The 26,353-nt window shown below is 43.4% G+C and overlaps 1 protein-coding gene across 2 annotated transcripts in view; it reads left to right on the forward strand.

Annotated features, from left to right (window-relative positions):
- Positions 1-26,353, forward strand: part of MAPK11 (mitogen-activated protein kinase 11) — a 254,275-nt gene that overhangs the window by 103,729 nt on the left and 124,193 nt on the right. Inside the window, exons 3-6 of one of the 2 annotated variants that reach the window (XM_086967385.1) lie at positions 10,309-10,367; positions 11,916-12,027; positions 20,599-20,628; positions 21,160-21,207. In XM_086967385.1, the coding sequence (XP_086823511.1) occupies positions 10,309-10,367; positions 11,916-12,027; positions 20,599-20,628; positions 21,160-21,207 (249 nt within the window). The remainder of the gene's footprint in view (positions 1-10,308; positions 10,368-11,915; positions 12,028-20,598; positions 20,629-21,159; positions 21,208-26,353) is intronic. The other variant, XM_086967388.1, reaches the window with a different exon arrangement.

Raw genomic sequence — 26,353 nt, forward strand, 5'->3', positions numbered from 1 at the left:
TACTGGTGGTAGTAGATAACGCCACCAGGTATCCTGAAGCTATTCCCCTTAGGACCACTACAGCCCCTGTGGTGGCAAGAGCCCTAGTTGGAGTATTCTCCAGAGTGGGCTTCCCTAAGGAGGTCGTCTCTGACAGAGGTGCAAACTTCATGTCGAGCTACTTGACTGCTATGTGGAAGGAATGTGGTGTCAACTACAAGTTCACTACACCCTATCATCCACAATGCAATGGGCTTGTTGAGCGGCTCAACAGGACCCTGAAAGGGATGATTCATGGACTACCTGAAAAGCTCCGGCGTAGATGGGACGTCCTGATTCCCTGCCTTTTTGTTCGCTTATAGAGAAGTCCCACAGAAGGGGGTTGGCTACAGCCCTTTTGAACTTTTGTACGGACATCCTGTAAGAGGACCCCTGTGTTTGGTGAAGGAAGGATGAGAGAACCCTCTCAAAAAGCCTGCAACCCGCATAGTAGACTATGTGCATGGCCTCCGCTCCCGGATGGCTGAGTACATGGAGAAGGCGTCCGAAAACCTTAAGGCCAGCCAAGAACTCCAAAAAGCTTGGCATGACCAAAAGGCTGTCTTGACTGTTTATCAGCCCGGACAGAAGGTGTGGGTGCTGGAGCCAGTGGCCCCAGCAGCACTCAAGGACAAATGGTCCGGGCCCTACACCATCCTGGAGAAAAAGGGAGAGGTCACCTACCTGGTAGACCTTGGAACTCCCCGGAGCCCCCACAGGGTGCTCCATGTCAACAGGCTCAAGGCATATGTCGACAGGAAGGACATGAGCTTGCTCATGGCCATAGATGAGGGACAGGAGGAGGAGAGTGACCCTCTCCCAGACCTGCTCACTCAGAATCCTGACGATGGATCGGTAGACGGTGTTGTCTTTTGTGGCAGCCTCTCCGAACATCAACAGGAGGATTGTAAACAGGTTCTTCAATCCTCCCGGCATATGTTCTCTCTAACACCCAGTCAGACCAATTGGTGTGCCCATGAGGTTGACACTGGTGACAGCTTGCCCGTCAAAAGTAAAATCTACAGGCAGCCCGATCACGTTAGAGACTGCATCAAAACAGAAGTGCAGAAAATGTTGGAGTTGGGAGTCATTGAACCCTAGGATAGCACCTGGGCTAGTCCCGTAGTTCTAGTGCCGAAACCTCACACCCCAGCGGGAAGAAAAAGATGAGGTTCTGCATAGACTACAGGGGTCTCAATGCAGTCACTAAGACTGATGCCCACCCAATACCAAGGGCAGACCAGCTTATCGATAGATTGGCTTCGGCCAACTACTTAAGTACGTTTGACCTGACAGCTGGGTATTGGCAAATCAGGTTAGCTGAGGACGCCAAGCCTAAAACAGCGTTTTCTACCCCTGGTGGGCATTATCAATTTGTGGTGATGCCCTTTGGTTTGAAAAATGCACCTGCCACCTTCCAACGGTTGGTGAATCACGTTCTCACTGGGCTGGATGACTTCTGTGCGGCGTATCTCGACGATATTGCTGTCTTTAGCTCCACCTGGGAGGATCACCTGGTCCACCTGCGGAAAGTGTTAGAGGCTCTGCAAGCAGCAGGTCTCACTATCAAGGCTACCAAGTGCCAGATAGGGCAGACACAGATTGTATACTTGGGCCACCTTGTCGGTGGAGGCCAAGTTCAACCACTGGAGAGCAAGATACAGTCAATCAGGGACTGGGCTCCTCCAACCACCCAGACTCAGATTCAAGCTTTCTTGGGCCTGACTGGTTACTACCGGAAGTTCGTCAGGAATTACGGATCGATTGTGACTCCGCTTAATGAGCTGACGAGTAAGAAAATGCCAAAAAAGGTTCAGTGGACAGCGAGCTGTCAAAAAGCATTCGATGACCTAAAACAGGCCATGTGCACGGCACCTATCCTCAAGAGTCCAGACTACTCCAAACCATTCATTGTCCAAACAGATGCTTCTGAGTTGGGTGTGGGAGCTGTTGTATTTCAACTGAATTTTGATGGTAATGACCAGCCCATTGCTTTTATAAGCAGACGGCTGACCCCCAGAGAAAAAATTGGTCAGCTATAGAGAGGGAGGCCTTCGCTGTGGTGTGGGCCCTGAAGAAACTGAGGCCATACTTGTTTGACACTCATTTCAAGATTCAGACCGACCCTAAGCCCCTCCTATGGCTAAATCAGATGAAGGGTGAAAACCCCAAACTGCTTAGGTGGTCCATTTCCCTACAGGGGATGGACTTCACAGTGGAGCATAGACCTGGCACTGATCATGGCAATGCAGATGGGCTCTCCAGGTATTTCCACTTAGAACAAGAAGACTCACCTGGTCAAGGTTAGTTTATTGTCCCAACGTTTGGGGGGGGGGGGGGGGGTCATGTAGGAGAGTAGGGTCTGCAATCCTATGATCACCCAGACTTTTTGCTTTTGTTTCACTGGTTTACGACTTTCTCGGGCTGTGGGCCTGCTAATCAGACCCACAGCCTAGCTGTTCTCTCACTAAATTGATGTGTGTACCTTAGGTGCATTACCCAATTGGAACTGGGCCACCCTGTCAGACCCTGTAACTCAGGGCATCAGTGTACCCAGGGCCTACCAGGGGCTGAAGCATGTATTATGCCACCCCTGGATGGCCATCTAAATCTGACACAACTGGCTGCACGACAGCTGGGGCAACGTGGCGTACTCGCCCGTTGCTGTAGGTATAGTATCCCTATATCTAACCCTCAAATGGACACCCGAGTTCCTATCAGCCACTCCTATGGCAGGCCTTGACAATCCTGAAGGCAGAGTGCGTGGAATTGTGTGAATTGGGCTCTGGCACGAGCCGAGCCCGGTTGCAGCTTGCGGAACCAAGACCCAATGGCTGTTCCATGATAACGCGTACCATATCGGTAACTTCGGTATCGCGTTATCAAGACATGTCGAGTAAGGTGTCATACGAATCGGGATGCTGCCCCCTCACCAATGCTGGCGACGAGGTTGGCATTCCGCCCTTCTAGAGGGACACGACATGTACGTAACTGTGAACCCCGGTTAAAGTTAACTGAAGCCTCAGCTCCACAAAATGGACGCTGCCACCACAGACACGAGTCTGACCTCCTGCTGCTGGGAGTCCTTCCAGCGAGGAGAGCTTGGACAAAGGGTTTCCTGTCCGGGGCGGTGTTCGCACCATCCCAGACAGGGTTTTGTGTATCCTGGGTAGGCAGGGCTTTACAGGAAGGTGGCTGCGGAGTGGCACCCCGGTGCTCACTACGCATCTGCCGGTTAGAACCAGTTCCAGGGGCGCGCAGCCCCTGACCTGGGGAAAGTCCGGCAGGGGAGAGGGGTGTAACTACCCCCCTTTCTGGTCCCACCCCTAGGGCAGGACCTAGTCATGTACCCACCCCTTTCTTTAGAATAAAGGCCGGAGCGGGGACCCTTCCAAATTAGATCATCTTTGAATCAAGAACTACTTTCTACGAAAGGACATTCAAGACTCTTCTCAAGATTTCTCCCTTGTGGCTAAGGAGTAGTCACCCTGCGCCCGCAGGCACCATCTAAGAACTCTGCGGTTTGCTGCAGGTCCTTCCTCAGGAATCCGACGACCCAGCTCGACGAGAACCGGCTTCCCTGGCACCTCTGACCTTTATCCACATCGTCAGCTCAGCTGAGATCTGTGGGTGCGACGAGACCTCGAGGGACCGGCCATCATCAAAACCTGCACGCTTTCTTAAACCAGCACGATCACCGAAGGAATCCTCTGGTGAGTGCTCTGGGGTCCGAGAAGCCCCGACCCTGAGTAGCTCCAGCACCGAAGCGCAGCCTCCCAGTATCTCCACGATCTGCGTGGGGCCCTTCTGCTTTGCTGTTCAGCACGTTGTCCGATCACTAGCCGCTGGCTTGTGACCCTTTGACGACGAACGACAACCAACGTTGCTGGTCTGGTTGCTCCAGACTAGCCTTTTGCTCCTTTTTACGAGAGGAGCACCCCGGACCCTCCTGGTCCACCCAAGACGCCATTTTAGGCCCACCACGTGGCCCTGAAATCTGCCAAGGCTTGTTGCCCCAATCCTGGGCCCAGCGACGCCGACAGCATCAACCTTCGTGGGACAGCTCGCACCTCCATCCTGGTCGCCGACAACGCCTCCTGGTCCGTGAGACTGCAGAGCCTAGCGTCGCCCACTCACCTAGTCGAGGGGACGGCCATCCGGTGCCCTCCTGGTACCCTCCTGGTACCCTCTGAATACTGGCTAGTAGTACGAACTTGGTCCCATCTGCTTTCAGGTATCATCGATCTCTGATCCAGGCTTGGATCTCTACGAACTATTCTCCACTGGTCGCCGGCCAGCAACTCCTTCCTTCCGGCTCCTGGCTCGTCAGCGAAGACCCCCGACGCCTGTAAGACTTGTGCAGCCGCAGCCCTCTTGGCTAGGTAACTTCGGCATTTCGGTGCCCGCATAGCCTCCTTACTTAAGGGTCCCGAGTCCCTTGCTTCCGACTTGCCTTATCGGGTCCGCCCGAGACCACTAGAACTTTCCGTGCCCTCGGGCACTTGTATTGATTGTGCACTTGAATTATTTTCCTAAGAGTTTTGTTCTGTGCTTAGTACCCTGTCCTCATCAAGAGTCCAGGGCTGTTGTGATTCTAATAAATACACTGTTTATTTTCATAACACTTGTGTGGTGTCCTTTCACTTGGTGTTCAAGGGGTATGTGATGGTATAACAGCTGGCTTAACACGCCCTCTAGAGTTTAGCCCGAAGACTGCTCGTATCCACGCTACTAGGATAGCTGGTCTAAGGTTGACTTACAACCAATCACCATAAGGGTCGTTTGGACCGATGCATAGTGGTCGCTAGAATAGTGAACACTGCATATCGGGCAAACTTCTCACAGGCGAGACATAGACCATGCCCTTAGTAATATTTGTTCAGGGGTTTTGGGTATTCGGTGGCAATAAACATAAGAATAACAGTTTGACTTTTCCCAGACTTCCTTCACTTCTCTTGGGTCACACCTGGTCTTTTCTCTTCACACCATTTCAGCATTCTGATTCATGGAATAGTTGACCCACGGAAAAATAAGAGATCCTCGGTAGGAGTCATTTGCTCCTGTCATTACTGTCGCCAGTCACTGTTATGGTGTTAAAGGGGATGCTAGGGTTCTTTGCTGTGACTTTGGTGTCACCCGTGCTCGTGGATATACCACACCGTGCAGTTGCAATCTGCCCAATGTGCCCACATTTTTAGGCTCGCCACACCACTACAGCATACAGTGCCGTTCATTCATCAGCCATACAATTACTTGCCTGGTGCTATAGCCCACACCTTAGGCTGCAGCTGTAGAGACCTCAGCACCTCCTTCCCTTGGGCTGCTGCGACTATTCAATGTCTGTCTCTAGACGGTCCTTGCCCTGGAAGGCGTCGTGCTGTCCTGGATCCTTAGATTGGCTGCTTCCTTCAGCCAAGTGCGGTCCGATGTCTCTGCTCCTTCAGGCGCGACCTCTTCTGGCAGCATCCCTTTATCCCTTTTTCTCCTCGTCCTGCAGTCGCGATGACGCCACTCCTCTTGGTGTCCCCCAGAGCCCACCCCTCCTCTTGTCCCGCCTTTAGTTTTCTGGCTGTTTTTGGTGGTGACATCATCCTGCAAAACAGCAAAAAGCAACAATATTTCAATTTTATGTGCAAGAGAATAAATAGATCAAAAGTTTATATGTATATTGTTGCACAATAAGTATCTTTCTCAGAACGGAGTCTGTCGTTGGCATTTCGGCCTTTTATGATTTATAGGGTCATCTGGACAAAATGAAGTACAAGATTTATGATTGCTGCCTGTAATTATTCTAAATGGTAAAGTTTGCTCAGAATTGTCTCTTAATGTAGTTAATAGCAGGGACAGAAGAGTGTCTGTGACTAATGCAGGATATCATCAGTTAAATTGCACAGTAGGGATAAAATCCGATAACTGGGAGAGCACCACCACCACCACCGAAGTACGAAGAATCATGTCGCACAATTTATGCGTCTTACTTTGCATTTTGTGTTGAATGTGTGCTGACATTCCTAGACAGTCATATAAGGAAGCTTGGTTGGCATAGGGTGATCGACTACTGGACTGGTGACTGATGGAGGCCGGTAGTAAGATTAAAACAGCACACCAGTCTATTCTGTTTTAAAAATCAAAACACAAGTAAAATTTGCAGTGGGCTAGGTGAAGCCATTGCTGAATTGTGATTTTGTTGCTAGATTTTGTAAACGCCTCTGAAATCCATCATATGAAAATAAGTAGAAGGAACATGAGGGGTATTGAACAACTTGTAAATGCAGGGAGACTGTATATTCAGAACTACAGCAAAATAGATAGAAAGATTGAGAACATGACCACATCCCAGGCACGTAACTGGTGAATTTCTGGCACTTGTAATGCTGCGGACAGGACATCTAATACATTTGGGACAGAGTACCTCTCTACCAAACTCAAAATGAAGCCCATTAGTCATCTTTGGGTTATATTTATGTAGTGCACTAAATGCTTCTCTGTCTCTAGGGACTGAGCACCGTGTTGGCTGCGGTAATGTTAGGGATCTAGCAAAAAAGGTGGGTCTTAGTAAGAATTTGAATTATGTTAACTGTAGGTTCTAATCTTCGAGTATTAGCGTTCCATAATAAAATATTGCTGTTAAAAGAACGGTTTCTTCCCTTGGTGGTTTTAGAAGAGCCATTGGAGATAGGCAACCATTGTTAATTTGTGAGATCATTATTTAGGCAAACCTTAGGATGGGGCAGGTTCAAACACATCTTTGAATATGACAAAGGCATCTGAATCAAACCAGATTTTCCATTTGTAGCCAGTGTAACGGTCTTCTGTTGTCAGGTACCTTTTAACTTCTACAAAGCCTATTATTAAGCATAACCTCAATCTTTTGAGATATACTAAGTTTATGTAGCTTTTTTTTGTTTGTTTCAAGATTATTTGTGTTCATAGGCCAGCCTAACATGATGGTGGCTCTCACAATTACTACTCTCATAACAGCAGCTACTGGGGATATCCTGTTGCTTGTAAGATACTGCTCCCAACTTTTCCTGGTTAAATGGAAAGCTTCATCCAAGAAGACTAGACACTGTTTTGTTTCGTGAGCTTAGGTAAAAATAAATGATTTGAACGCAGCAGTGGTTGAGTCCATTATAGAAGGTGGCAATTTAGTTTCCCCAAACAGGCCAAATAACATCTCTATCTCCGGTACCTCCCTATTTCGAGGTTTCTGACTTAAGTACATTCACTTGCTGTTATTTTTAAAACCGCCCCAAGGGCAAAACTGACTCACTGAGTTTGAAAATGAGTTTGGGATCAGTAGCATACTTTTTCATGTACAAAGCACAAAGTAATGAGTGGCAACGTTTAGACGTTGATATTAGAAGTAGCAGCGCCGAGACGCCCACGGGCAATTGTTCGCGCTTAACTAAATCTCATTAATAAATAAATAATAAATAAAATAATTAAATATATGCTGGCAGTAAAAATCCTTATATAACTCCAGTTCCATTTAATATGAGCCATTTTCAGCATGGCGTTAAGGCTAGAGAAGAAAGAACTGAATCAATTTAAGGAGGGATCCCTGTGTTTTCCCTAACCTTCTAAATTGAAAGCTCCTATTTGGTCTCAGATTGATCTTGGAGTGAAGTGTAAAAACTACACTTAACCCTTCCCATAGGCATTTGCAGTGGAAGTAATTATTCTGTTCTGGATCAGCCCTCACTCGACCCCTCTGTTGCTCACCCTCCACGTCACTTGACTCTGAGATCTTTCCATCGGCAGCTGAGACCTAGGCATTTTGACTGACGCCCGGTGGAGCTACCTCTCGAGCTAAAGGGGAGATGGACTATTGATTTCCCTCCTTGACCATCATCTACCCAGCCGGTCTTTGAGCAGACTTTCCTGCGTCTCTCTACTGGACTTTTCTCCCTTCTCCTCTTCACCATACCCCCTACCCCCCTGCTCTCTACTCTTCTCCTCTTCCCAGCTATTGACCTTTGCCCTCACCCTTCCTTGCTCATAGTTCCCACCCTGTCTATCAACTGGACTTTCTTCTGTGATCTTTCACTCGTCAGTTAAGATCTAGCAATCTGACTGATGCCCGATGGAGCTACATGTTTAGCTATTGGGGTGATAGGCTGTGGATTCCCTCCTAGGACGTAATGTGTATTTATTTTCATTCTTCTGTAGCATTGTGCAGCCTAATGTAAAGTGCTCTGATACTTACGGGTCTAGCCAGCACTATATATAACTCATAAATAACGTTCCTCTGAACTTCTGATGGACCTTTGATGACGACCCATGGGCGTCAAAACTGTTTGTACTCACCTTGATTCACGAGCTACCTTGGCGGATGCCCGGTGGAGCTGTCATATGCAGCTAAAGAGGATTCTGGCCCTGGTTTCACCCCCTCGGCCGTCACCTACCCAGCCGGACATCTGACATTGTTTTCCTAGTCTTTCCCGTTGTGTATTCCCTCCCTCCCCCTCCTGTGACTCTTTGATTTAAGTCATGTAACCTGTAACACTCTGTAACTGATGTAAAGCGCTTTGATACCTCTGGGTCCAGTCACGCTATATAAAACTTTTCAAATAAAATGAAGCTTTTCTCATTATTGATACCATAATGGCAATTTTTTAGTTGATTGTATAAAATCTATTTTTTGATTCTGCATTTGGTTGTACATTGTTTTACTTTTAGATCATAATTTTTTAATTGTAGAATTTCTAGTTCTTCTGAGTACAGACGAGTTTTGGAAGCCTGTAGACAAACCGTCACCTTTTTTGCAATGCTATTTTGGTGGTCCTGAAATATTTGTTCAAACCTGCAGACCTGTAGTTTTAATATATAAATTCTTGGAAATGCTCTTGAACCCTTTTTGAAGTTCACTTTATCTCTTGGTTTGACAAAGTACCTTTCGGGGAGGCTCCAAACAACCAGAGCCGAAAATTCAGAGTATAGTTTATTATAGCAGATTAGACCAGATGGATGGATGGGCTAGTGGTAAAATATAGTTGCTTTGCCGTTTTTGTTACCAAATAAACAATATAATAGGTGTTCCTTTATGGTTCATAGGGCCTTATATCAATTATTCGGATTCGCTGTGAGTTAAGAAATTATTCCAACATCTCTATCATTCTGGGAGGTAATACCAAAACACAGATTAAACTCTTCCCTCACCATCACCCAGTTTGGTATCTTTCTGTTTGGACATATAATCTTACAGCTGAGAGGCAAAATCATTGTCACTCAGTGGTTGCCAGTATGTACACATTTAACTGCTCTTTCACATTGCGTCCTGCCCAGATGGAGTTGTGTGATTATATTTTTATATATATATATATATATATATATATATATATTCTGCTTGTTCCCAAATCTTGGATCTAAATTGTGTACAAAATCACAATCAATTATTCATTCCTTGCAATGCTCATCACCATAGTCTCATGCAAGAATTTGTGTTTATATTTTTAAGTGGATGACACGGAACACTCAACCATTAGATATGAACACAACTGGTTTTCTTAGGGCTGGGATGAATGTGCTAACAAGTTCTTAAGTAGATTAAGAACAGGATAATTAAGAGGAGGTACTTACATACATCAAAGTAAAATAGGGAATATCGTTCTTAGTAGATTTAGGTCATTCATTTTAGACTTCATCATTGATGTTTCCACTTACAAGCTCAACATGTTCTAATAACATTTATGCAACTAGAGGTCAAATGATTAAGACTATGACCTAGATTATTTCGCTACCGCCAAAGTGTGCTAATATACCTGGAACATATTGTGGTGGGACATAGAGACAAAAAGCCATATGAGATCAGGAAAATAGATCATTTGCAAAGTTGGAAATCGAAACAAAGATCTAGAAGTTTGTGCATCTTGCTTTGGTTGTTTAACTTGAGATGATTTCAGAGGTTTCTCAGACATCAACAGGGCATATGGTTCTAGAAGTTATTTATCACTTAACAAATACCAAGGAATATATCTTAAAGGTAAGTAATATTGTATTTGGTTCCTATAGAACTGCTAGTTTGTAAGTTTCATTATGTGTAAATCTGAACTCCTAAATGTTGTGTGTTTTATATACATATAATTTCTTTAAGTTAATGCATTCAATTCAAAATAACTCCTTGTTTCCGGAGTAATAAGTTGTACTAAATGGAGGGACTGCATCTTATACCAACTCAAGCATACAAAACCACCTCCATTTTAGGAGTACTGTTAGGATATTGATATAGTGGTCTTTCAATAACCGCACTTACTTCCTGCTGTTATTTAATTAATGTTTATATTTCAGGTGATAGGGTTGCTGGATGTGTTTACACCTTCAACTGCAAATGAAAATTTTAATGAAGTGTAAGTAATATTGTATTCCAAGTGTGCGCATGTTGCCTGATTTCAATTATTTTTTTTAAATTAGTTTGGGTTGTTAAAAGGGCTAGAGGATGCATGTTAACAAACGAATCATTCTGTCACTCGAAACATTTTAATTTTGATAGGCAGGAGTCTTGTTTATTTTCTCCTCTTGTGTGCGCTTTACTGATATCCATAATGGTGGGCAAGTTGTCAAGTAAACCAGGTTAACACTAATGAGACCAGGCACTCAACCAAGACTAGAGTTAAAAAGGTCTGTCCCCAAACTTGACTTTTTCAGTCTGTTTTTAATATTTCATATCCTAATATTGATTATCATCTGAGTACATGGGCGTGTTTTCAGGAGCTAGATAATCTGTAATAAATTATACATCTCTTGGCAGTTTGCCAGTTCCCAAGTTACCAGCTTCTCTAGCATATTAGTTACAACTGAGAAGCATATTCCAGAGCCAGTGCTACCCATTAACCTGTCAGCAGATGAAAAGATAGTGCCAATGTGCAGTGTCAAAAAAGGGTGAATCAAGGCTAGCTCTGCAACCATGAATCGTTATCTTTGTGTACGTAGGGATTAAGAGGTCTCCTATCTACTCTGCTCCCATTTTCTCATGTCATTTGTAAAACCATACCAGCATTTTCCCTGTATGCAAAGTTAGCTGGCTAGGGCCTGATCTTGCGGTGCAGATTAAATGGCATAAGTCCAAACATATTTTACATGTGTTTCTAAGCGCTCTTTTAAACTGTACACTGAATGGAAGCCCTTAACTTTCACACTCAGATAATGCAGGCGCGGGTGAGTCTTAATTTAAAATAAAAAAGCGAAGCCAATTTTGGTAGGGTGAACGATCTGTTTTTCAACCTCAAAGTTCATTTTTTGGTTGTAAACCCACCTTGGAAGACTAGGTGAGTTCTATTTTTTTTTAAACAGACTGACTTCACCAGTCCTCGAGTCTACAAGCAGATACAAAGAGGGATGCCTTTTAAGAGTTCCGTTTTGGAGGCTAATCTCATTCTTGTGGGGTTAGCAGGAAATTGAGTCATCCAAAGCAGACTACCAGATATGACTCTCCAGAAAGGGAAATCCAGCCTACATTTCCTGTTGTAAATACATGTGGCTGATGCATTCGCACCAAATCAAACTTTTCACTAGCCAAAAGCCGTCCGATTTAAGTGTTATTATAAGGTTCACTACAGTGAAGTTAGGCAAAAGAAGTTATAGAGGGTGTGATAAACCATCCGAATAGAACGAACTGCTGACTCTGGAGCTGGGGATCCGGGTTAAAGTCTCGGCGTCGGCTTAACATCCTGTGATTCTGGGCAAAACACTTAATCTCCCCATGCCCATGCACAGAACCTGGATACCCCCAGTGGGGATAAGCCGCGCTATATAAATTTGCAAAATGATTTAATTCAGAACTATATGTCCAGTATTGAGATCCATTGCATTCAGGGTCTCAGACATGCATGCATGTAAAAAAATATTGCTGTTCTGGCATTTATTTTTCTTTTAAAGGAAGTATTTGTTTTTTACAGTTACCTTGTGACAAATTTAATGGGTGCTGACTTGAATAATATTGTGAAGTGCCAGAAGTTAACAGATGACCATATACAGTTTCTTATATACCAGTTGCTTCGAGGACTTAAGGTACTAACTTGTGATGTGATATTTTTTGTAAGCTGTGTTAATTTGTGCTTTTTTGTGGCTGAAAATGAATACCTTCATAATGCTGTGCAAGTAACCCCCTCTAACAAGATCATTCTCTAACGTTTCATTTTGAGGATTCAAAGAAATCTGATTTTTCTGTTTCTTGGCCACGCTTTTTTAAGCCCGTTTGTAAGTGAATTGCATCTCTCGCTTCTACAGTTCCTGTACCAGGTTCCTTCTTACTGGATGACCTTAGACTATACTGCCCAGGAATCCTAAAGATTAACGAGTGTAAAGCATATGTCCAGTTACATCCGATAACTTTGTTCATGCATGGTCATTTTGTCCTGAGGGTTTGAATTGTGCCGTTTGATATGGTAGAGCTGTGCTTATGGTTTGAGAATGCGCCTTTGATTGGGCATGGCGAAACATCGGTCTAATAACTGCATGCAATTAGAGTATTTTCTGGCAATTTGCTGCTTGTGCGTTATGGACAAGGCAATCGTTGCATGCTTGAGGCCAAAGCTCAGATGAGTATAAACCTGTTTCAGAATGCTGATTTTGATCGCCCTTTTAATTCTGGAATTTCCATTGAGGCTACGTTGTAGGGCTGCATTTGTTACTGCACAGAATATATATGACACAGGCATGCTTTCATGCATTCTCAAGGATAGATATTTAACTCCAAAATGAAATGATTACTTATTTGTAAGGCAATTAGTGGCGTCTGTTTTTCGAATCCATCTGAGACTTTGGTACCGGCAGCACGTTCGCATACGCCGCGGCGCATGGGTGTTTGTCTAGTAGTGTCATCTAAAATATATCATTCCTATCGAGTGACCTACAGTCCGTTCAGTGGGAAGGGATTAATCCATGGATCATCTCAAAGCCCTTGTGATTTTTTTTTCTGGAATTATAAACTCACACTAGAAGTGTTTTTGTTGACTAGGTTAAACATGCAGGTAGTTCCATATGGAGAGATGTAAAAGGGAACAAATCGGAGAGTCAGAATTCTATTTTGGCTAAAAAGTGGGCAATACTTGCACTTTTCATATTTCTGGTAATATCTTTCACAGCTTGGTGTACCTTCCGAGTCACAGGTTCTGGCCTCACCGGTTTACTTTGCATGTACATTTCCAGGGCTGATTTAAAATTATCAGCAGTGAATTTGATAACAGTAATTCATTGTATGCTTTATATCCCCCCTAATTGTAACCAATACACATTAAACATGCTCAATATTAAATACAGTCCTGATTATTTTTGCTTCTGCCCTACGTTTTGCTGGTGTTTACTTTGCTGACCACTGTTTGCACTTTCCACCGTGTTTTCACCGGCAGTGACTGATAAATCTCATGCAAGTTACTGAAAACATTAGTGAAATCAGTTGCTTAAATGTAATTTATGGCCAAGAGTCTCCCTTCATGCCTTCTTGGTAAACAATTCGTAGTTGTGCCATCCTGGTATCACAGAATTATTGTACATCATACACCTAGTTTAAAAATATGCATGTGGTTAGTCTACACTGCTTTCAGTAAAATAGAAAGAGAGAGAGAACCCTGCCTCAAGATATGTAGGCCCTAGCTATGGGGTCCTGACTGATATATATGGAGGCGTGGATAACCAAGAGGTTGACAGGACATAGAATAATCACATGGTCAAATCAGGAGGACTAAACAGTTCAATTTTATGAAAATATATTTTTTATTTTTATTTTCTGATACAAAAAGTTAAAATACTTTTTTTTGGGAAGCAATATATATTTTGTTGGGATATATCACAGGTGCATATAAGTCATAAATGAAGACAAAAATGTCACAACAATTTTTCGTCCTACCCAGTAACAGCCTCTATTCATACGTACATAATCATTCACTTCATTCCTACTCACACTCTCTCTCCTAATTTCATACACCAATCACTCTATCAAGTCGGGATGTTCATCCGGGTAGTTGTTTTTAGTTACGGGTCCTGGTGTTATGAGAACAATAACTGTGTTTCAGGAGACATACGGCGTATGTCTCCTGAAACACAGTTATTGTTCTCATAACACCAGGACCCGTAACTAAAAACAACTACCCGGATGAACATCCCGACTTGACCACCTATGTGCTATAATTGCAAGGGAAAGTAGAATGAATGATAGAGTGATTGGTGTATGAAATTAGGAGAGAGAGTGTGAGTAGGAATGAAGTTATGACTTATATGCACCTGTGATATATCCCAACAAAATATATATTGCTTCCCAAAAAAAGTATTTTAACTTTTTGTATCAGAAAATAAAAATAAAAATATATATCAGTCAGGACCCCATAGCTAGGGCCTACATATCTTGAGGCAGGGTTCTCTCTTTCTATTTTTGGTTTCTTCCCCCTTATTACCTGCCTACATCACCAAGATACCCACGGGGAACCCCCTTCTCTGTTCACATTACACTGCTTTCAGTGTCTAATTCTATCAACTTGGTTTGCAGTTAGCTAGCTAATTGATTCGTTTGATTCTCCTCCTCTTGTGCTGTGCCTGAACTATTAAATATAGTAACAGAACATCTGGAAATGGTGTGACCAATAACAGAAGAGGGAAGGTAGAATAAGAAGCATTTTAGTAAGAAAGTGCTGTTCTTCACACGCAGTCCTCTTAATCGTATTGATTAAAACCTGCAGATTGTGCTTTACAGTTCCCTTGAAAGCTTTGATGTTGTCATCTAGTGAAGTACAAGCACCAGCCTGGCACAGCTTTTTCGGACCTTCAGTATTTGTAATGCTGCCTTCTTATTGGTTCTGCAATTGCAAAAGTACTTTGAAGGATTTCAGGAAGTAAATAAATGAGAATCACAGCCACATTTTAGGAGCTTTTATAATATCACAACAACTTGTTGAGTGGGTGACTAAATTGTGTGGGCAAACCTAAGCAGTAAAAGTGGGCATCCCGCTTAGTGATTTGAGCGGAAATTGATTTCAAACACTACTATAAGATGTGCCCTTGATGCCGCTGGCATTGCTGCTCGGGGAAGCAATTCAAGCCTCCTTCTTAGACACATGGTTGCTCATATCAGGCTTTATACCTGAGGTGTAGCAAAATTTATTAGCTCTCCCATTTGATGGAGAACATATTTTTGAGTCTCAGTTAGATCAAATATTTGAGAAAATGAAAAAAGACAGACTGCAAAGGCTATTGGCGCACTAGGAGCACACACTTTTTGCGGTCTTTTTCTGCATGCCCTTCCTTGGAGGCTTCAAACAGGCTTCCCCTGAAACCACCATAACATACAATCACCTGCAAAACCACGTACTCTCAGGTAGAGGTTATTCCAGAGGCTCTCACAGGGGAAATAATTCAAGAGGGAGCTGCTTCTTAAACCCCCCATCCATCCCCCTCCCCGAAGAACCACCTTCAAAGCATCCCACTTTATCGCCTTTGAGGCTGTGCTCTTCCAGTTTTCCTCAAAGTAATGAGTCACTAACACAGTGACAGTGTGTGCAAAAACTGGGTCTGCCAGGACCTCCCCCCCTCATCCGCCAGAGGAGCATTCTGGGAAACATCCTGCTCGTTTGATACGAGAACAACAGAAGGGAGTGGTCCGAAAGATAGCGAGCCAGATAGATGTGAGCAACATCCTAGACCAGGTTATCGGACAGAAATTGATTCAACCCAGTTGCAGGGGTAGAACATAAGTAGGTGTGGCATTGTGGGTTGTGCTGTTATGTTTTCATTTACTTGATGCTTACGAATGACCAATTGTTATACAGATGAATCTAGACTAATACCCCATGAAAGCATGTTGCTAGAATTTTTATAAATAGGTTTAAGTCTGTTTAGTTGGGTGATTGGACAATAAGATCCTCTTTCCTCTGGATGTTTCAGAGGTTTAGGAAACATCAAAATCTTATTAGCCATAAAGGGGGCTTCTTTTGAGGTCTATGAAAAAAATTGTAGAATCTGACAAGAACGTCTTCATATAGTGCGGCTAAAAACCTCTCTGAAATAATCATGTAATTCTATCTACTCGTGGGGCTTCAGAAATTAATATATTCTTATTACCTGAATTACCTTTTGTTTATTCCCAGTTTGTTTGTGATGTTGAACCTGAGCTGGACACATCTGTTCTGTATTGTATAGGAAATCGCCCCTTTCTCGTCTCTAAAAACAGGGGTAAGGATCTTGCTTGCTTCACCATTAATCTAGATGCCAGGTCTCTCAACACATGTTCGTGTTCATTCTTGGAAGACAGAAAATGACATTGTCAGAAGTTTACCAAGAAATAGTGTTATAAAAAGGATCTATGTTGTGTTAGCTACCCTGTACATTTAGAAGCAGCTTACTAGGTTAGCTGTTATTTCTAGCACAGGTCTTGAAGATATATAGCACTGGATCAAAGAACAGGAAGCCAATAATGTGCGGCCCTCAGACAGGATCAATTTAAAAGGCTACTTTTTTAGAGACATGGCCAGGACAGTCATGGAACTTGATGCACTCTTGGTGCCCTTGGTACCGATCTGCCCCTTGCAACATTAGAGGATTCAAAGTAGAGCCAGACACAAAGTTAAATTTTAGTCCTGGAAGTTCTCTAGCTTCTTTCTTTCTCTAGAAGGATTTCAGTTTATGGGACAATATCTTCCTGCCTCTATAGCCCTACTCATAGTATTTTATAGTATTTTTATTTCTACATAGTTCTGATCTGTTGTGGTTGGTGTTTGTTGTAGAACACGTACTGCCTTAATTTTGCCTAGAGTCCTTGTCATCCTGTATTCCTTGTCTACTGCACTCAATATAATTTCCTTTCTCTTATAAATTTCATATTGTGGTGAGCTTGGACATGCTAAATACCTGCTTTAAATAGCTGCTTTAAATGCATCCATGAATAGAAAGAGTCGCCCTAGAACTCCTGGAACCTGGGTAACACATCAAAAATACAAAAAGCACGGCTCCTTCAGAGAGAGCTTCCAGCCTATGCACCTATGGCAGTTTCTTAACAAGCAGAGATTACTTACGCCATTTGTTGTGTGTTAAATTCATAGTTTTTACTGACCTAAAAGTTTGTATTGGTGCTCCAAAGAAAACTGCGCAGTGCAAGTGATTTGTGACAAAAAGTTGAACACAGGTGCACAATAAATATTTACAAAGGATTAACCACTGTTGACAATTGCTACATTTCAACAAGCATAAAAATCTTATGCATGAATTTTACTATACAGGTGAACAACCTAATAAGACACAACAGTGGGATTTGTTGATGTTTCTCTATGTCTATGGTAAATTCATTAGCAGTGAGGTGTACCAGCGCCTCAGTCACAAGAGTGAATCTCCTATTAACGATAAACGCTGCTTTGTTGGAGTAATTCATTCTCCAAATGTTTATTTTTGATGGATACCCTTTCTACTTGGAACATGATTTTAGGTTTGCTACCATTTTGCTTTGGTCCTGACGAAGAAGCTGTCAAGATAAGGGGTCGAAACATTCACTTTTTGTCACAAATCACTTGCATCGTGCATTTTTAATGGATAACCTATGCAAACGTTCATGTTTGTAAGTCAGTAAAAACGAAGGATTTAACCTACAACAAATGTATGTAATCCCTCCTTCTTAAGAAATTGCCATGGGAGCATAGTGTGTAGCTCTCTTAGAAGGAGCCCCTTCCATGTCTGCTAAGGAGACCGCACCCCCCCCCCCCCTATAAGTAAAGTATTCAAGGATCTAACCTCCTCAATCTGTCATACACGCTGAATCACGTAAAGAAGCAGCATGTTATAGTTATTGGCATATTTGCCCAGTGAGGATGTTTTCCAAATTTGGAACTGGTGACTGTACAGAGTGTATCCTCCCCACAACCTGCACTGGACTGGCAAATGAGCATCATTAGAACTGTTGCCGTTTTTCTCTTTATAAGTGGCTGTTTCAGAACTGTTACGTTGGCCTGCAGGGCCAGAAAGATTCTGGTGTTCTCTTCTGTTGGACTATTGACAGAGATGGTTCAGTCCTGAGGACCTTTGTTAACTAGATATTGCCAATACTTGACTCCAGTAGAGAGTTTTGCACTTTTGGGACTTTATAAGGATTCTCTTGTTCTGCACAATCATAGATTGAACTAAAGAGTTCTCACATTCCAACGAGGAATAGGTTTTTTGTTGTAGGTTTTGCATAAACTATGTAAGCTTAAGAAAAACAAATGTAGCCCCCTTCCAGGGAGAGTTGCATCTATTTTGGCCAGTCGAGGATTGTTAGAGCAGCCTTTCATGCAAATGACAACTTTTCAAGAGATGTACAGGGTAGCGTATGGGAAGTTTCTGCATTCGTTTATAAAGTATACAACCTTCATACATATGTGCGAGTGGAGAAGCAAGCGGGATAGGTTCTGCAGTAGACACTTCTATGGAAGCCTTAGATCCCAACCTTTCCAGATCACACTGCTTTGTACTTTGATCAAGGCATCTGAATCTATGGAAGGTAGAGTGTTGATAAAGAAAGTTACTCCCTGTTACTAGTTCCCCAACATGTGTATAATTTTTAGTCTCCGAAGTTACCGCCACTCGATTGAGGTAAGTATGTACCCTGTTTTGGTGACATAAGTCCCTTGCCAAGCAACCTGATACCGATTTTCCACACCGATAAGTAACATTTAAAGCACGTGACTCTATAAAAGATACCAACACTGGAGAACTACAGCTGCAGGGAAGGTAAGTAACTCCCTATGTAAGTTAGGGATTGTGGTGTTTTGTTTCCTTTTTTTTTTTTTTTGCTCCCAGTGGTAAAGCATTCCTAAATATTGTAGATCAGAATGCTGCTGTAAGAAGGGAGCTGAGGCACAATTCCAGACCCTAGGCTGGAAATGTATAACGCCCGAGGCCAACGAGTTTAGAGGTCTATAATCCAACATTTATTTGTTCTTTGATTTTCTCGAAGTGCTGTAATTATGTCCTCTTAAAGTGCAAAATGTCTCCAGGGACACCTCACTAACTACAGCCAATGATGAAGAATATTTGGGCTTGGTCGCCCTCGCATGACAAAAATATCAACTTGCAAAATAAAGTCTGACAACCCATTCTAGGCATAGTTCAACTCCTTGGCATATGGCGTTTCCCTTTTATGCAACAGAACAGACAAATGCAAACATGTTGGAATAGTGCTGAAGGCCTAAAAACAGTGCTTCAATGGAGCAGATGGCTGTAGGTGGTGGGCACCGACACTCATTGAAGACTTTAATCATCAGACTTTGACTCGGAGCAAGAAAGAAAGGCAGAACATGGAATAGAATAGGAAGGAGTAAGATCAAAGGTGACAAATAACCAGCAAGAGTGACCGAGAGAATGGAACTATAGGGTGGTGGAAGAAACAGACAGTTGGAATGAAGACTAGACAATCTGTGTCAGTGACTGGCTCCTAAGAAAATATTTATGTATTTATGGTCCCACATTAAGCACCGCCTAAACATTAATGCTATGTATTAGAATGGGATCTAGTATTTCCATCACATTGTATTCTCTTGTGTATTGGACCATTATAACTTTCCTCTACAGTCAAAACAGCAGCATGCTTCCCCAGGCCACCTTTTAACTGACAGGTGACATTTAACATTCCTGTTCTCTGCCCTTCTCGTTTTTCTTGCATGATGGAAACAAAACTTTCAACATTTTTCTGAACACTGTTAAGTCATTCTTGCAAGTGGTCTTCTTAGTGTGTATATTTAGGACTCAAGCGGAGGATATAATTCTTAGTTCAGTTTCTCCCTTGAAATTGAGAGGTCGATACGTTAGGACAAAAACCTTTAGCTAAAATATTTTTCATACCTCCTTGCAGTAACCAGCTAAGTAGACTTTGATAACCAGTTAAGTAGACTATATTCATAAGAAATACTATAAAGAGACCTGGAGACTTGCTTAAAGCTGCCGGCTTACTGAATATCATAAAATGAGTTTTTCTCTCGTCACCCCTTGTAATCCACCACAACGTGAAGGTCTGTGTTCCATACATAACACGATACTCATATCGTCATTACGCATAACCTGGAACCACTTCCCACATAGGAATAAAAAAATGAAGACAACCACACCCCCTGCACAGCATAGCGTAGTGCACGGCATAGCGTAAGCTCACGTAGGCAGGCATGTGTATCATTGCCCCACAAAAAGGTAGTAAGAGCCATATATATGCTGCAAAATGTTAATTCTCTACTATCTATATTGTGTGAGAAAACAGGACTTTTATGTGACTGGTGTAAATTTCTGCTGTGTAAAGTTTGACATTCTATACTCTCGCTTGTTAATTCCAGAGCTGTGCAGTCTTACAATACCTTATGATGACTCTGTGATGGGGCAGGGGCGCTCTATTTTGAATGTGCAGTGTGATCGTGTTCCACATTGTCCTGCAACATGCACCAACTGAACCCATAGAACACTGTTCTGTACCCTCACCAAAACTGTAATATCCACCCACAGGCAAACGAAAATGAATAACCGCAGATTCCATTTCTTATTCCTATACAAGCAGGCAAAATGTATTTTATTGCATAATACAAACGTTATGAGTTGTTTTTTTGTACCTAATGTGCAATGTTTTCTTTTTTCTGCCAACAGTATATTCATTCAGCTGGGATTATTCACCGAGTAAGTTCATCTCCATGTTTTAGCGAAATCTCTTGTGTGCATATTTAATCTCCTCTGCTGCCTCTCTATTGCTATCATTCTCACCTTTGAGATCAGCAGGAATGGGTAGATGAGATTAAAAATAACTCACCAGTGGCCAATCTTGTGCTTGCACATTTTACGTTCAAATTGTGGCCAGACCCACTAGGCCTTATATCTTTCAAAGGTTTAAACATTGAGTACTATTAGATTAAGTAATAGTAACACTTACTATTTTAAGTGCTGAGAAGTAGGAACACTGTTATGGAGTGGTACATGAAAATCGTAATGTTATGAAACTTGTCACCTCTAGCCATCATGTTGTAATACTAATCTGTGGACTCTGACTGAATCATTAGATGGGCAATACCGTCTAAGGAATTGTGCTACCTAAATGCTAACATGACTACTATCAACCTAGAGTGTTCAACCTTTCCTCATGTAGTCTGTGTGTGATGCAGGAAGTGACCTTGAAGAGCAGCATGTTTCTCTGACACTGTTTTTCTAATTCAGGATTTAAAGCCTAGCAATCTAGCTGTGAACGAAGACTGTGAGCTCAGGGTAAGTGTAATTTCCAGTATCCATTGACTCAGAGACTACTTTCGACCCTGTTAAACATGCAACCACCTGGAAACGTTTTTTAAAGCAAATTACCATCAGAATATTTTTATTTGTAGAACTGATTCTCAATCCTTTTGATTAATATTTGACTAATGCCTAATTCATAATGAAGCATGATTAACGTAAGATGTGGCTTTTCAAGCATGTTTTCCTGCTCCTTTGAGATACCTTGGCTCTAAAAAGCCTCACCACTGTTTTAAAGAAATAAACATCACTTTGTCAACACAGTGGTCAAAATAGTGATGTGCATATATCATTAACGTTTTCTTCTGCCAAAAGTCTGTGTAATTTTGAAAGGCTGAGTTATATTTACTGAATTGCTATACTGAGAAGCTTAGACTTAAAACGAAATCAATTCAAGCACTATATTCATCTTTATTTTAATGCATAGGTAAGCAACTTTGTGAGAAGCGAAATTACATTTGTAGTTCAAAGGTAGAAAGCAATATGAAAATCTATCCTCCCAGTGACTTTCGATATCTTTTCAACAAACTTTTCCACAAAACATCTCATTAGGCATAATAGTTTTGTGGCCACCCAAATCTTATACCACCACAGATGTTGCCTTGTTAGGCTTTCTAATTACAGCTTTCCTTCTCTTTACTACTTAACAAAATCCTGATTAACCTTAAAAAAACTATTTTGAGTTTTGCCTGCTTTCCCTCTTCAGTTTGGATGGTGCCTTCGCAGACTGCTACTCAGCCCTAGGCCCATGAGGGTATGCAAATTGAAATCTTTTTTTTGTTTTTTTTATCCTTACGGGCAGTACCATTTTCATTCATAAATACATACTCTGTACTCGTAATGAATAATTCTACCTCTATATTCATCCCCTTTTGAATCTTCTCAATTGCCATACTAAAATGAGTAACTTTAGCAATAGCTTATACACACCTGTAGGTGGCGCTGGTTGCCTCCTTTAGGACTCCATCCTGCCCATACAATGACATGCAGCCAGATATAGGTGCCTCCCCTCTACTTCCACTGTTTATTTTTTGTAACTTTTTAAAGGTTTTTTTCAATTTCTCCGAATTTAATCTGGCAGTGCAGCAGGCATGTCGCCGCTGAAGACTACAGACTTCCCACCATGCTACGCTTGTCAGAAACTGATCAGATTGCACAATCTCTGTCTGGTGTACGTTGGCCAAAAATGACTCCCAATAGTGTACTCCTTGGTGCACACGAAGGCGTCTGCGAAGCGGGAGAAACTTTTTCATGGCTCAACATGAGTAACCATGTTGATCCTGGTCGCCCTCTTCTGGCAAGTCAAAGTTAAAGGCAAGTTGATAAAAGGAGCATAAAACAGAGAAGCTTTCCAAATGCTCCTGTTGGTAGAGGTTGCATAGGACAGCCTTACAGAACCTGACTCCTGCATAGTCTTCCTCTTCAGGGCTCATTCTGATTCATAAGTCGACATGCCTGATTTCCCCTGGTCATAGTCAACCGGGGGCAAGCTGCTGCCTTTTGGGAGGCCATGCTGCTGATAGTCTTACAGGGGGCCTTACCTGGTGCCACATGACCCCACTAAGAGTATGCTCACTCAGCCATTGGTGCTATGCCGTACTTGCACTCCTCTGCTGAAGGTCTTTGGGAAATGGCAGGTGAGGTTTTACCACCAATGAGGTTCTACCTGTGTCACTGGTGGACCTTCGAGTGTCTTATGTGTAAACAGTTTAGGATGGTCAGGACACAGCTAAGTAGATCTTGAGCTCTCCCCTCGATTCTACAGCTATGGGATTCAGTATCCTCGTCTGCAGGCATACCTGGATGCGTTCCACTGAATTTCTTTGGGTTGTCCAGGTCTCATGAAAGGATATGTCCTACAGTCGTGCTTGGTACTGGCGACAAAGCTGACAGCCTTGGAGAGTTTGTCCTGGGTTTAGCTTCCCCGTCATGTCCGTTCCACCAGAGGCTTCAGGAGTTTATATGTTCACTTCAGGCTTCAGGGCCTCATCTTCTTTTAGCTTTGGTTATTGCAACGCATCCAGCATACTGGGAAGATTTTGGGCCTTTAGAGCAAGAAACAATGTTGAGAAGAGCAGGCAACAGCAACAACATTCTTCCTCCTCCTCTTTGCCTGGCAACTCCACAAGACTGGCTTAATTGGTCCATGGGCAAATATGCAACTGATGGGGGTGTGATTCAGCATTTCCTGATCCACTCCACTGTTAAGTCACATCTGACCAGCGGATTCTGCAAATCATCCAAGCTTGCTTTTCCTTGCCTTTTCTAGATGCACCTCCGCATTTACCAGTTTTCATGCCTGCTTCAGCTAATCATGTTCATATCCTCTCTTGGGTGAGAATGTTGCTTGCCATGGGTGTGTCCGCATAATGCCTGCGGTGGAGTCTGGGCTCGGGTCTTGCATCCATTCTTTCTTGATCCCCCAAGAAGGACAGAGGCTAGCAGCTGATTCTGGTCCACAAAGTTATGTGATCTTTCCTTGAAAATGATCTTCAAAAATATGGCAACTGTGCAAGTTCAGATGGTCTTGATTTACAGGGACTGAATGGTGTATCTGGACATGTAGAACATGTGCTTTCAAGGACCCATCCTGCAGCGCCATAGGAAATATGTGCATTTGTAGTGAGGATCAAGTCCCTTTCAGTTCACCATCCTATCCTTTAGCCTTATGTTTGCCCCTGAAGTCTTTACGAAGCTCATGTCTGTAGTTGCAGCCCATCTTCACAGGTCCGGAATACACATGTTCCCATACCTCAATGACTGTTGAAACGGACTCGCCTTAGCTAGTCCCTGACCTCCTGTAGAAAACAATGTCATAACTGTTTGTCTTGGGATTATACATAGTCTAAATCCTGTCTACAGCCCACCTAAGGGCTTCTCTTCATTGGAGCCATCTTTGGTGGTGGTTCTTTTGAAGATCTGTCTGTCCTCGTAGCAAGTCCGGGGCGCCCAGACTCTGAGCCTGATGCTATTTGTAAAAGCTACTTTGCCATCTAGACAGTTTTGAGTCTCTTGAGCTTGCCAGGTCTACTATCCTGCTAGTTTTGCAGGTTAATGGTTCTGGGTTTACTATGCTGTGCATTATTCCGCCATCTCGTGGTTGGGTCTGGAATTATAGCCTTTTTTTTTTCGTGGCCCAGGTGGGCTTCGACATACCACCATTTGTTGTCCTTGGTGACGTCTACGTGCTTCCTCCGGAAGCTCCCACTTTTGGTCGCCATCTTCAGATTCCTTTTTCCACCGTTGGGTCTGGATCGTTGCCGAAGAGTTCCAAAGTTTTGGAAGAGGAATCAAGCAAAATCGAAGATATTCGACGAAGAATCACATTTCCAGTTACACCGAACTACAGGTCAGGTACCCGGAGCGACGAGGGAGAAGTTTTAACGAACAAAACCTCGACGTTAGACGGAGAATACGCTCGCAGGCGGCTCCCAGAGTGCGGGGATGGACAAAACACAGTTCAAGTTTTGCACCAATTGCCACCACAAGTACGCCTAGAAGTATCAGCATCCAGTCCATAAGAAGACGAAGTAGGTAAGGGAGTAGTCGACCCCTAAAAATGCTAGCGACACTTTAAAGAGTGAAGCAAAAGCCCCGAGCGACACTCGTACAAGTGAAGCTAAGTCCTCGAAGGGAGCTCTGCCTCCGAAACACTAGACGAAAGCAACAGCCTCCAGGGACAGTCAACTGAGCGGATCCTTCAAAAAGGACTCCTAATAGGCGAAAACCTTTGAAAAAACGTCAAAGGTTGCCCTCGAGAAGGACACCTCCGTGCCGAGGAAAGTAGGGCCGACATCGTCGTCCTCTAAGAGAAGTGCTTCAACCCTCGACGCCGGACATGCCGCCGAGATGGAGATGGAGATGGAGAGGAAGAAGAGGGCTCTAGTCCGAAATGGCGAGCACCCTACAGCGGAAAAAGGACTTCGACGAGAAGATGAGCCAATACACCATCCCGCCGAAACCCGCGGTCGAAGTCGAAAGGGACGACAAAGACGCGGAACCGCCGAAAATGCCTGAACCAGTCGAGGAACTAGGGGAAAACTACTATTTCAAGGGAGAAGGCGACTAAGATCTGCAATCCTACCGGAACTCGCCGGAAGAAGGCTTAGACACTTATCCTTCGAGGCCCTCGCCACCAAACAACATAGGGATCTACAAAATTTTTGTACAGAAGGCTGCACAGACTTATGGAGGATGAGTAGCCCAAGGCATGTTTCCTCCTGGAAACTCTACTTCCTCAATAGACTAGGAGCCAATTCCTGCCCATGCTCCCTAGTGTGTTGGACCAGGGAAGAGAGGCCTTTAAGGAGCCAGCAGTATGCAAAGTTGTGACACCTAGAACGGAGAAGTACAACAAACATTCTTCAAAGGGCCCTCATACATCCAAGTGTCTGTGCCTGCCGACTCCATAATTGCAGCAACAGCTGGGAAAAGGGCTAATGTTCCCACGAATGCCGCACCACCTCCAGCCAAGGAGAGTAGGAGGATGGATCTCACAGGGAGAAAGGTGGAGAGTACATTGGCGCATCACAAATTCCAACGCCCTGATCAACAGGCACGCATACCAACACTGGGATGAAGTGGGGCAGCTCCTAAAGAACATGGTGAACACATGCCTAAAATCTGCATTGGATCCTGCAGAAACATCGAGCAGGCTAATGATGATAGGAGTGACTGAGAGAAGACATGCATGGCTCAGAATTTCGGGATTCAAGCCAGAGCAAGCTAATGGGAATGACGGCGTCATGCATTTACCTAGTCCAAAATATTAGACTACACATGAGGCCATTCCAGGAATGGATACAGCAGCAATGGTCACAGGCAACTGGGAGTTGGGAAGATCTAGTGGTTGTCACACACGCATTGTATCAGGAAAAAGCGTGGCGGGGACACCCAAAACTGATCACAGGGGAAACCATTTACACAACCAACTCCAACAGTGACCATCACGACGGACGCCTCCCAGCTGGGGTGCCCCATATTCACAAGCTCAAGGTGAGAGGGCTATGGTTGCAACAGGATGCCGTCAAGCACATCAATTACCTGGAACTAAAAACAGTGTTCTCAGCCTTGAAAGCATTTCAGAAGTAGCTGTACAGAAACAGGGTGTTGATCCAAACAG

This window comes from Lissotriton vulgaris, chromosome 1_1 (assembly GCF_964263255.1).
Source record: "Lissotriton vulgaris chromosome 1_1, aLisVul1.2, whole genome shotgun sequence".
Classification (NCBI taxonomy): domain Eukaryota; kingdom Metazoa; phylum Chordata; class Amphibia; order Caudata; family Salamandridae; genus Lissotriton; species Lissotriton vulgaris.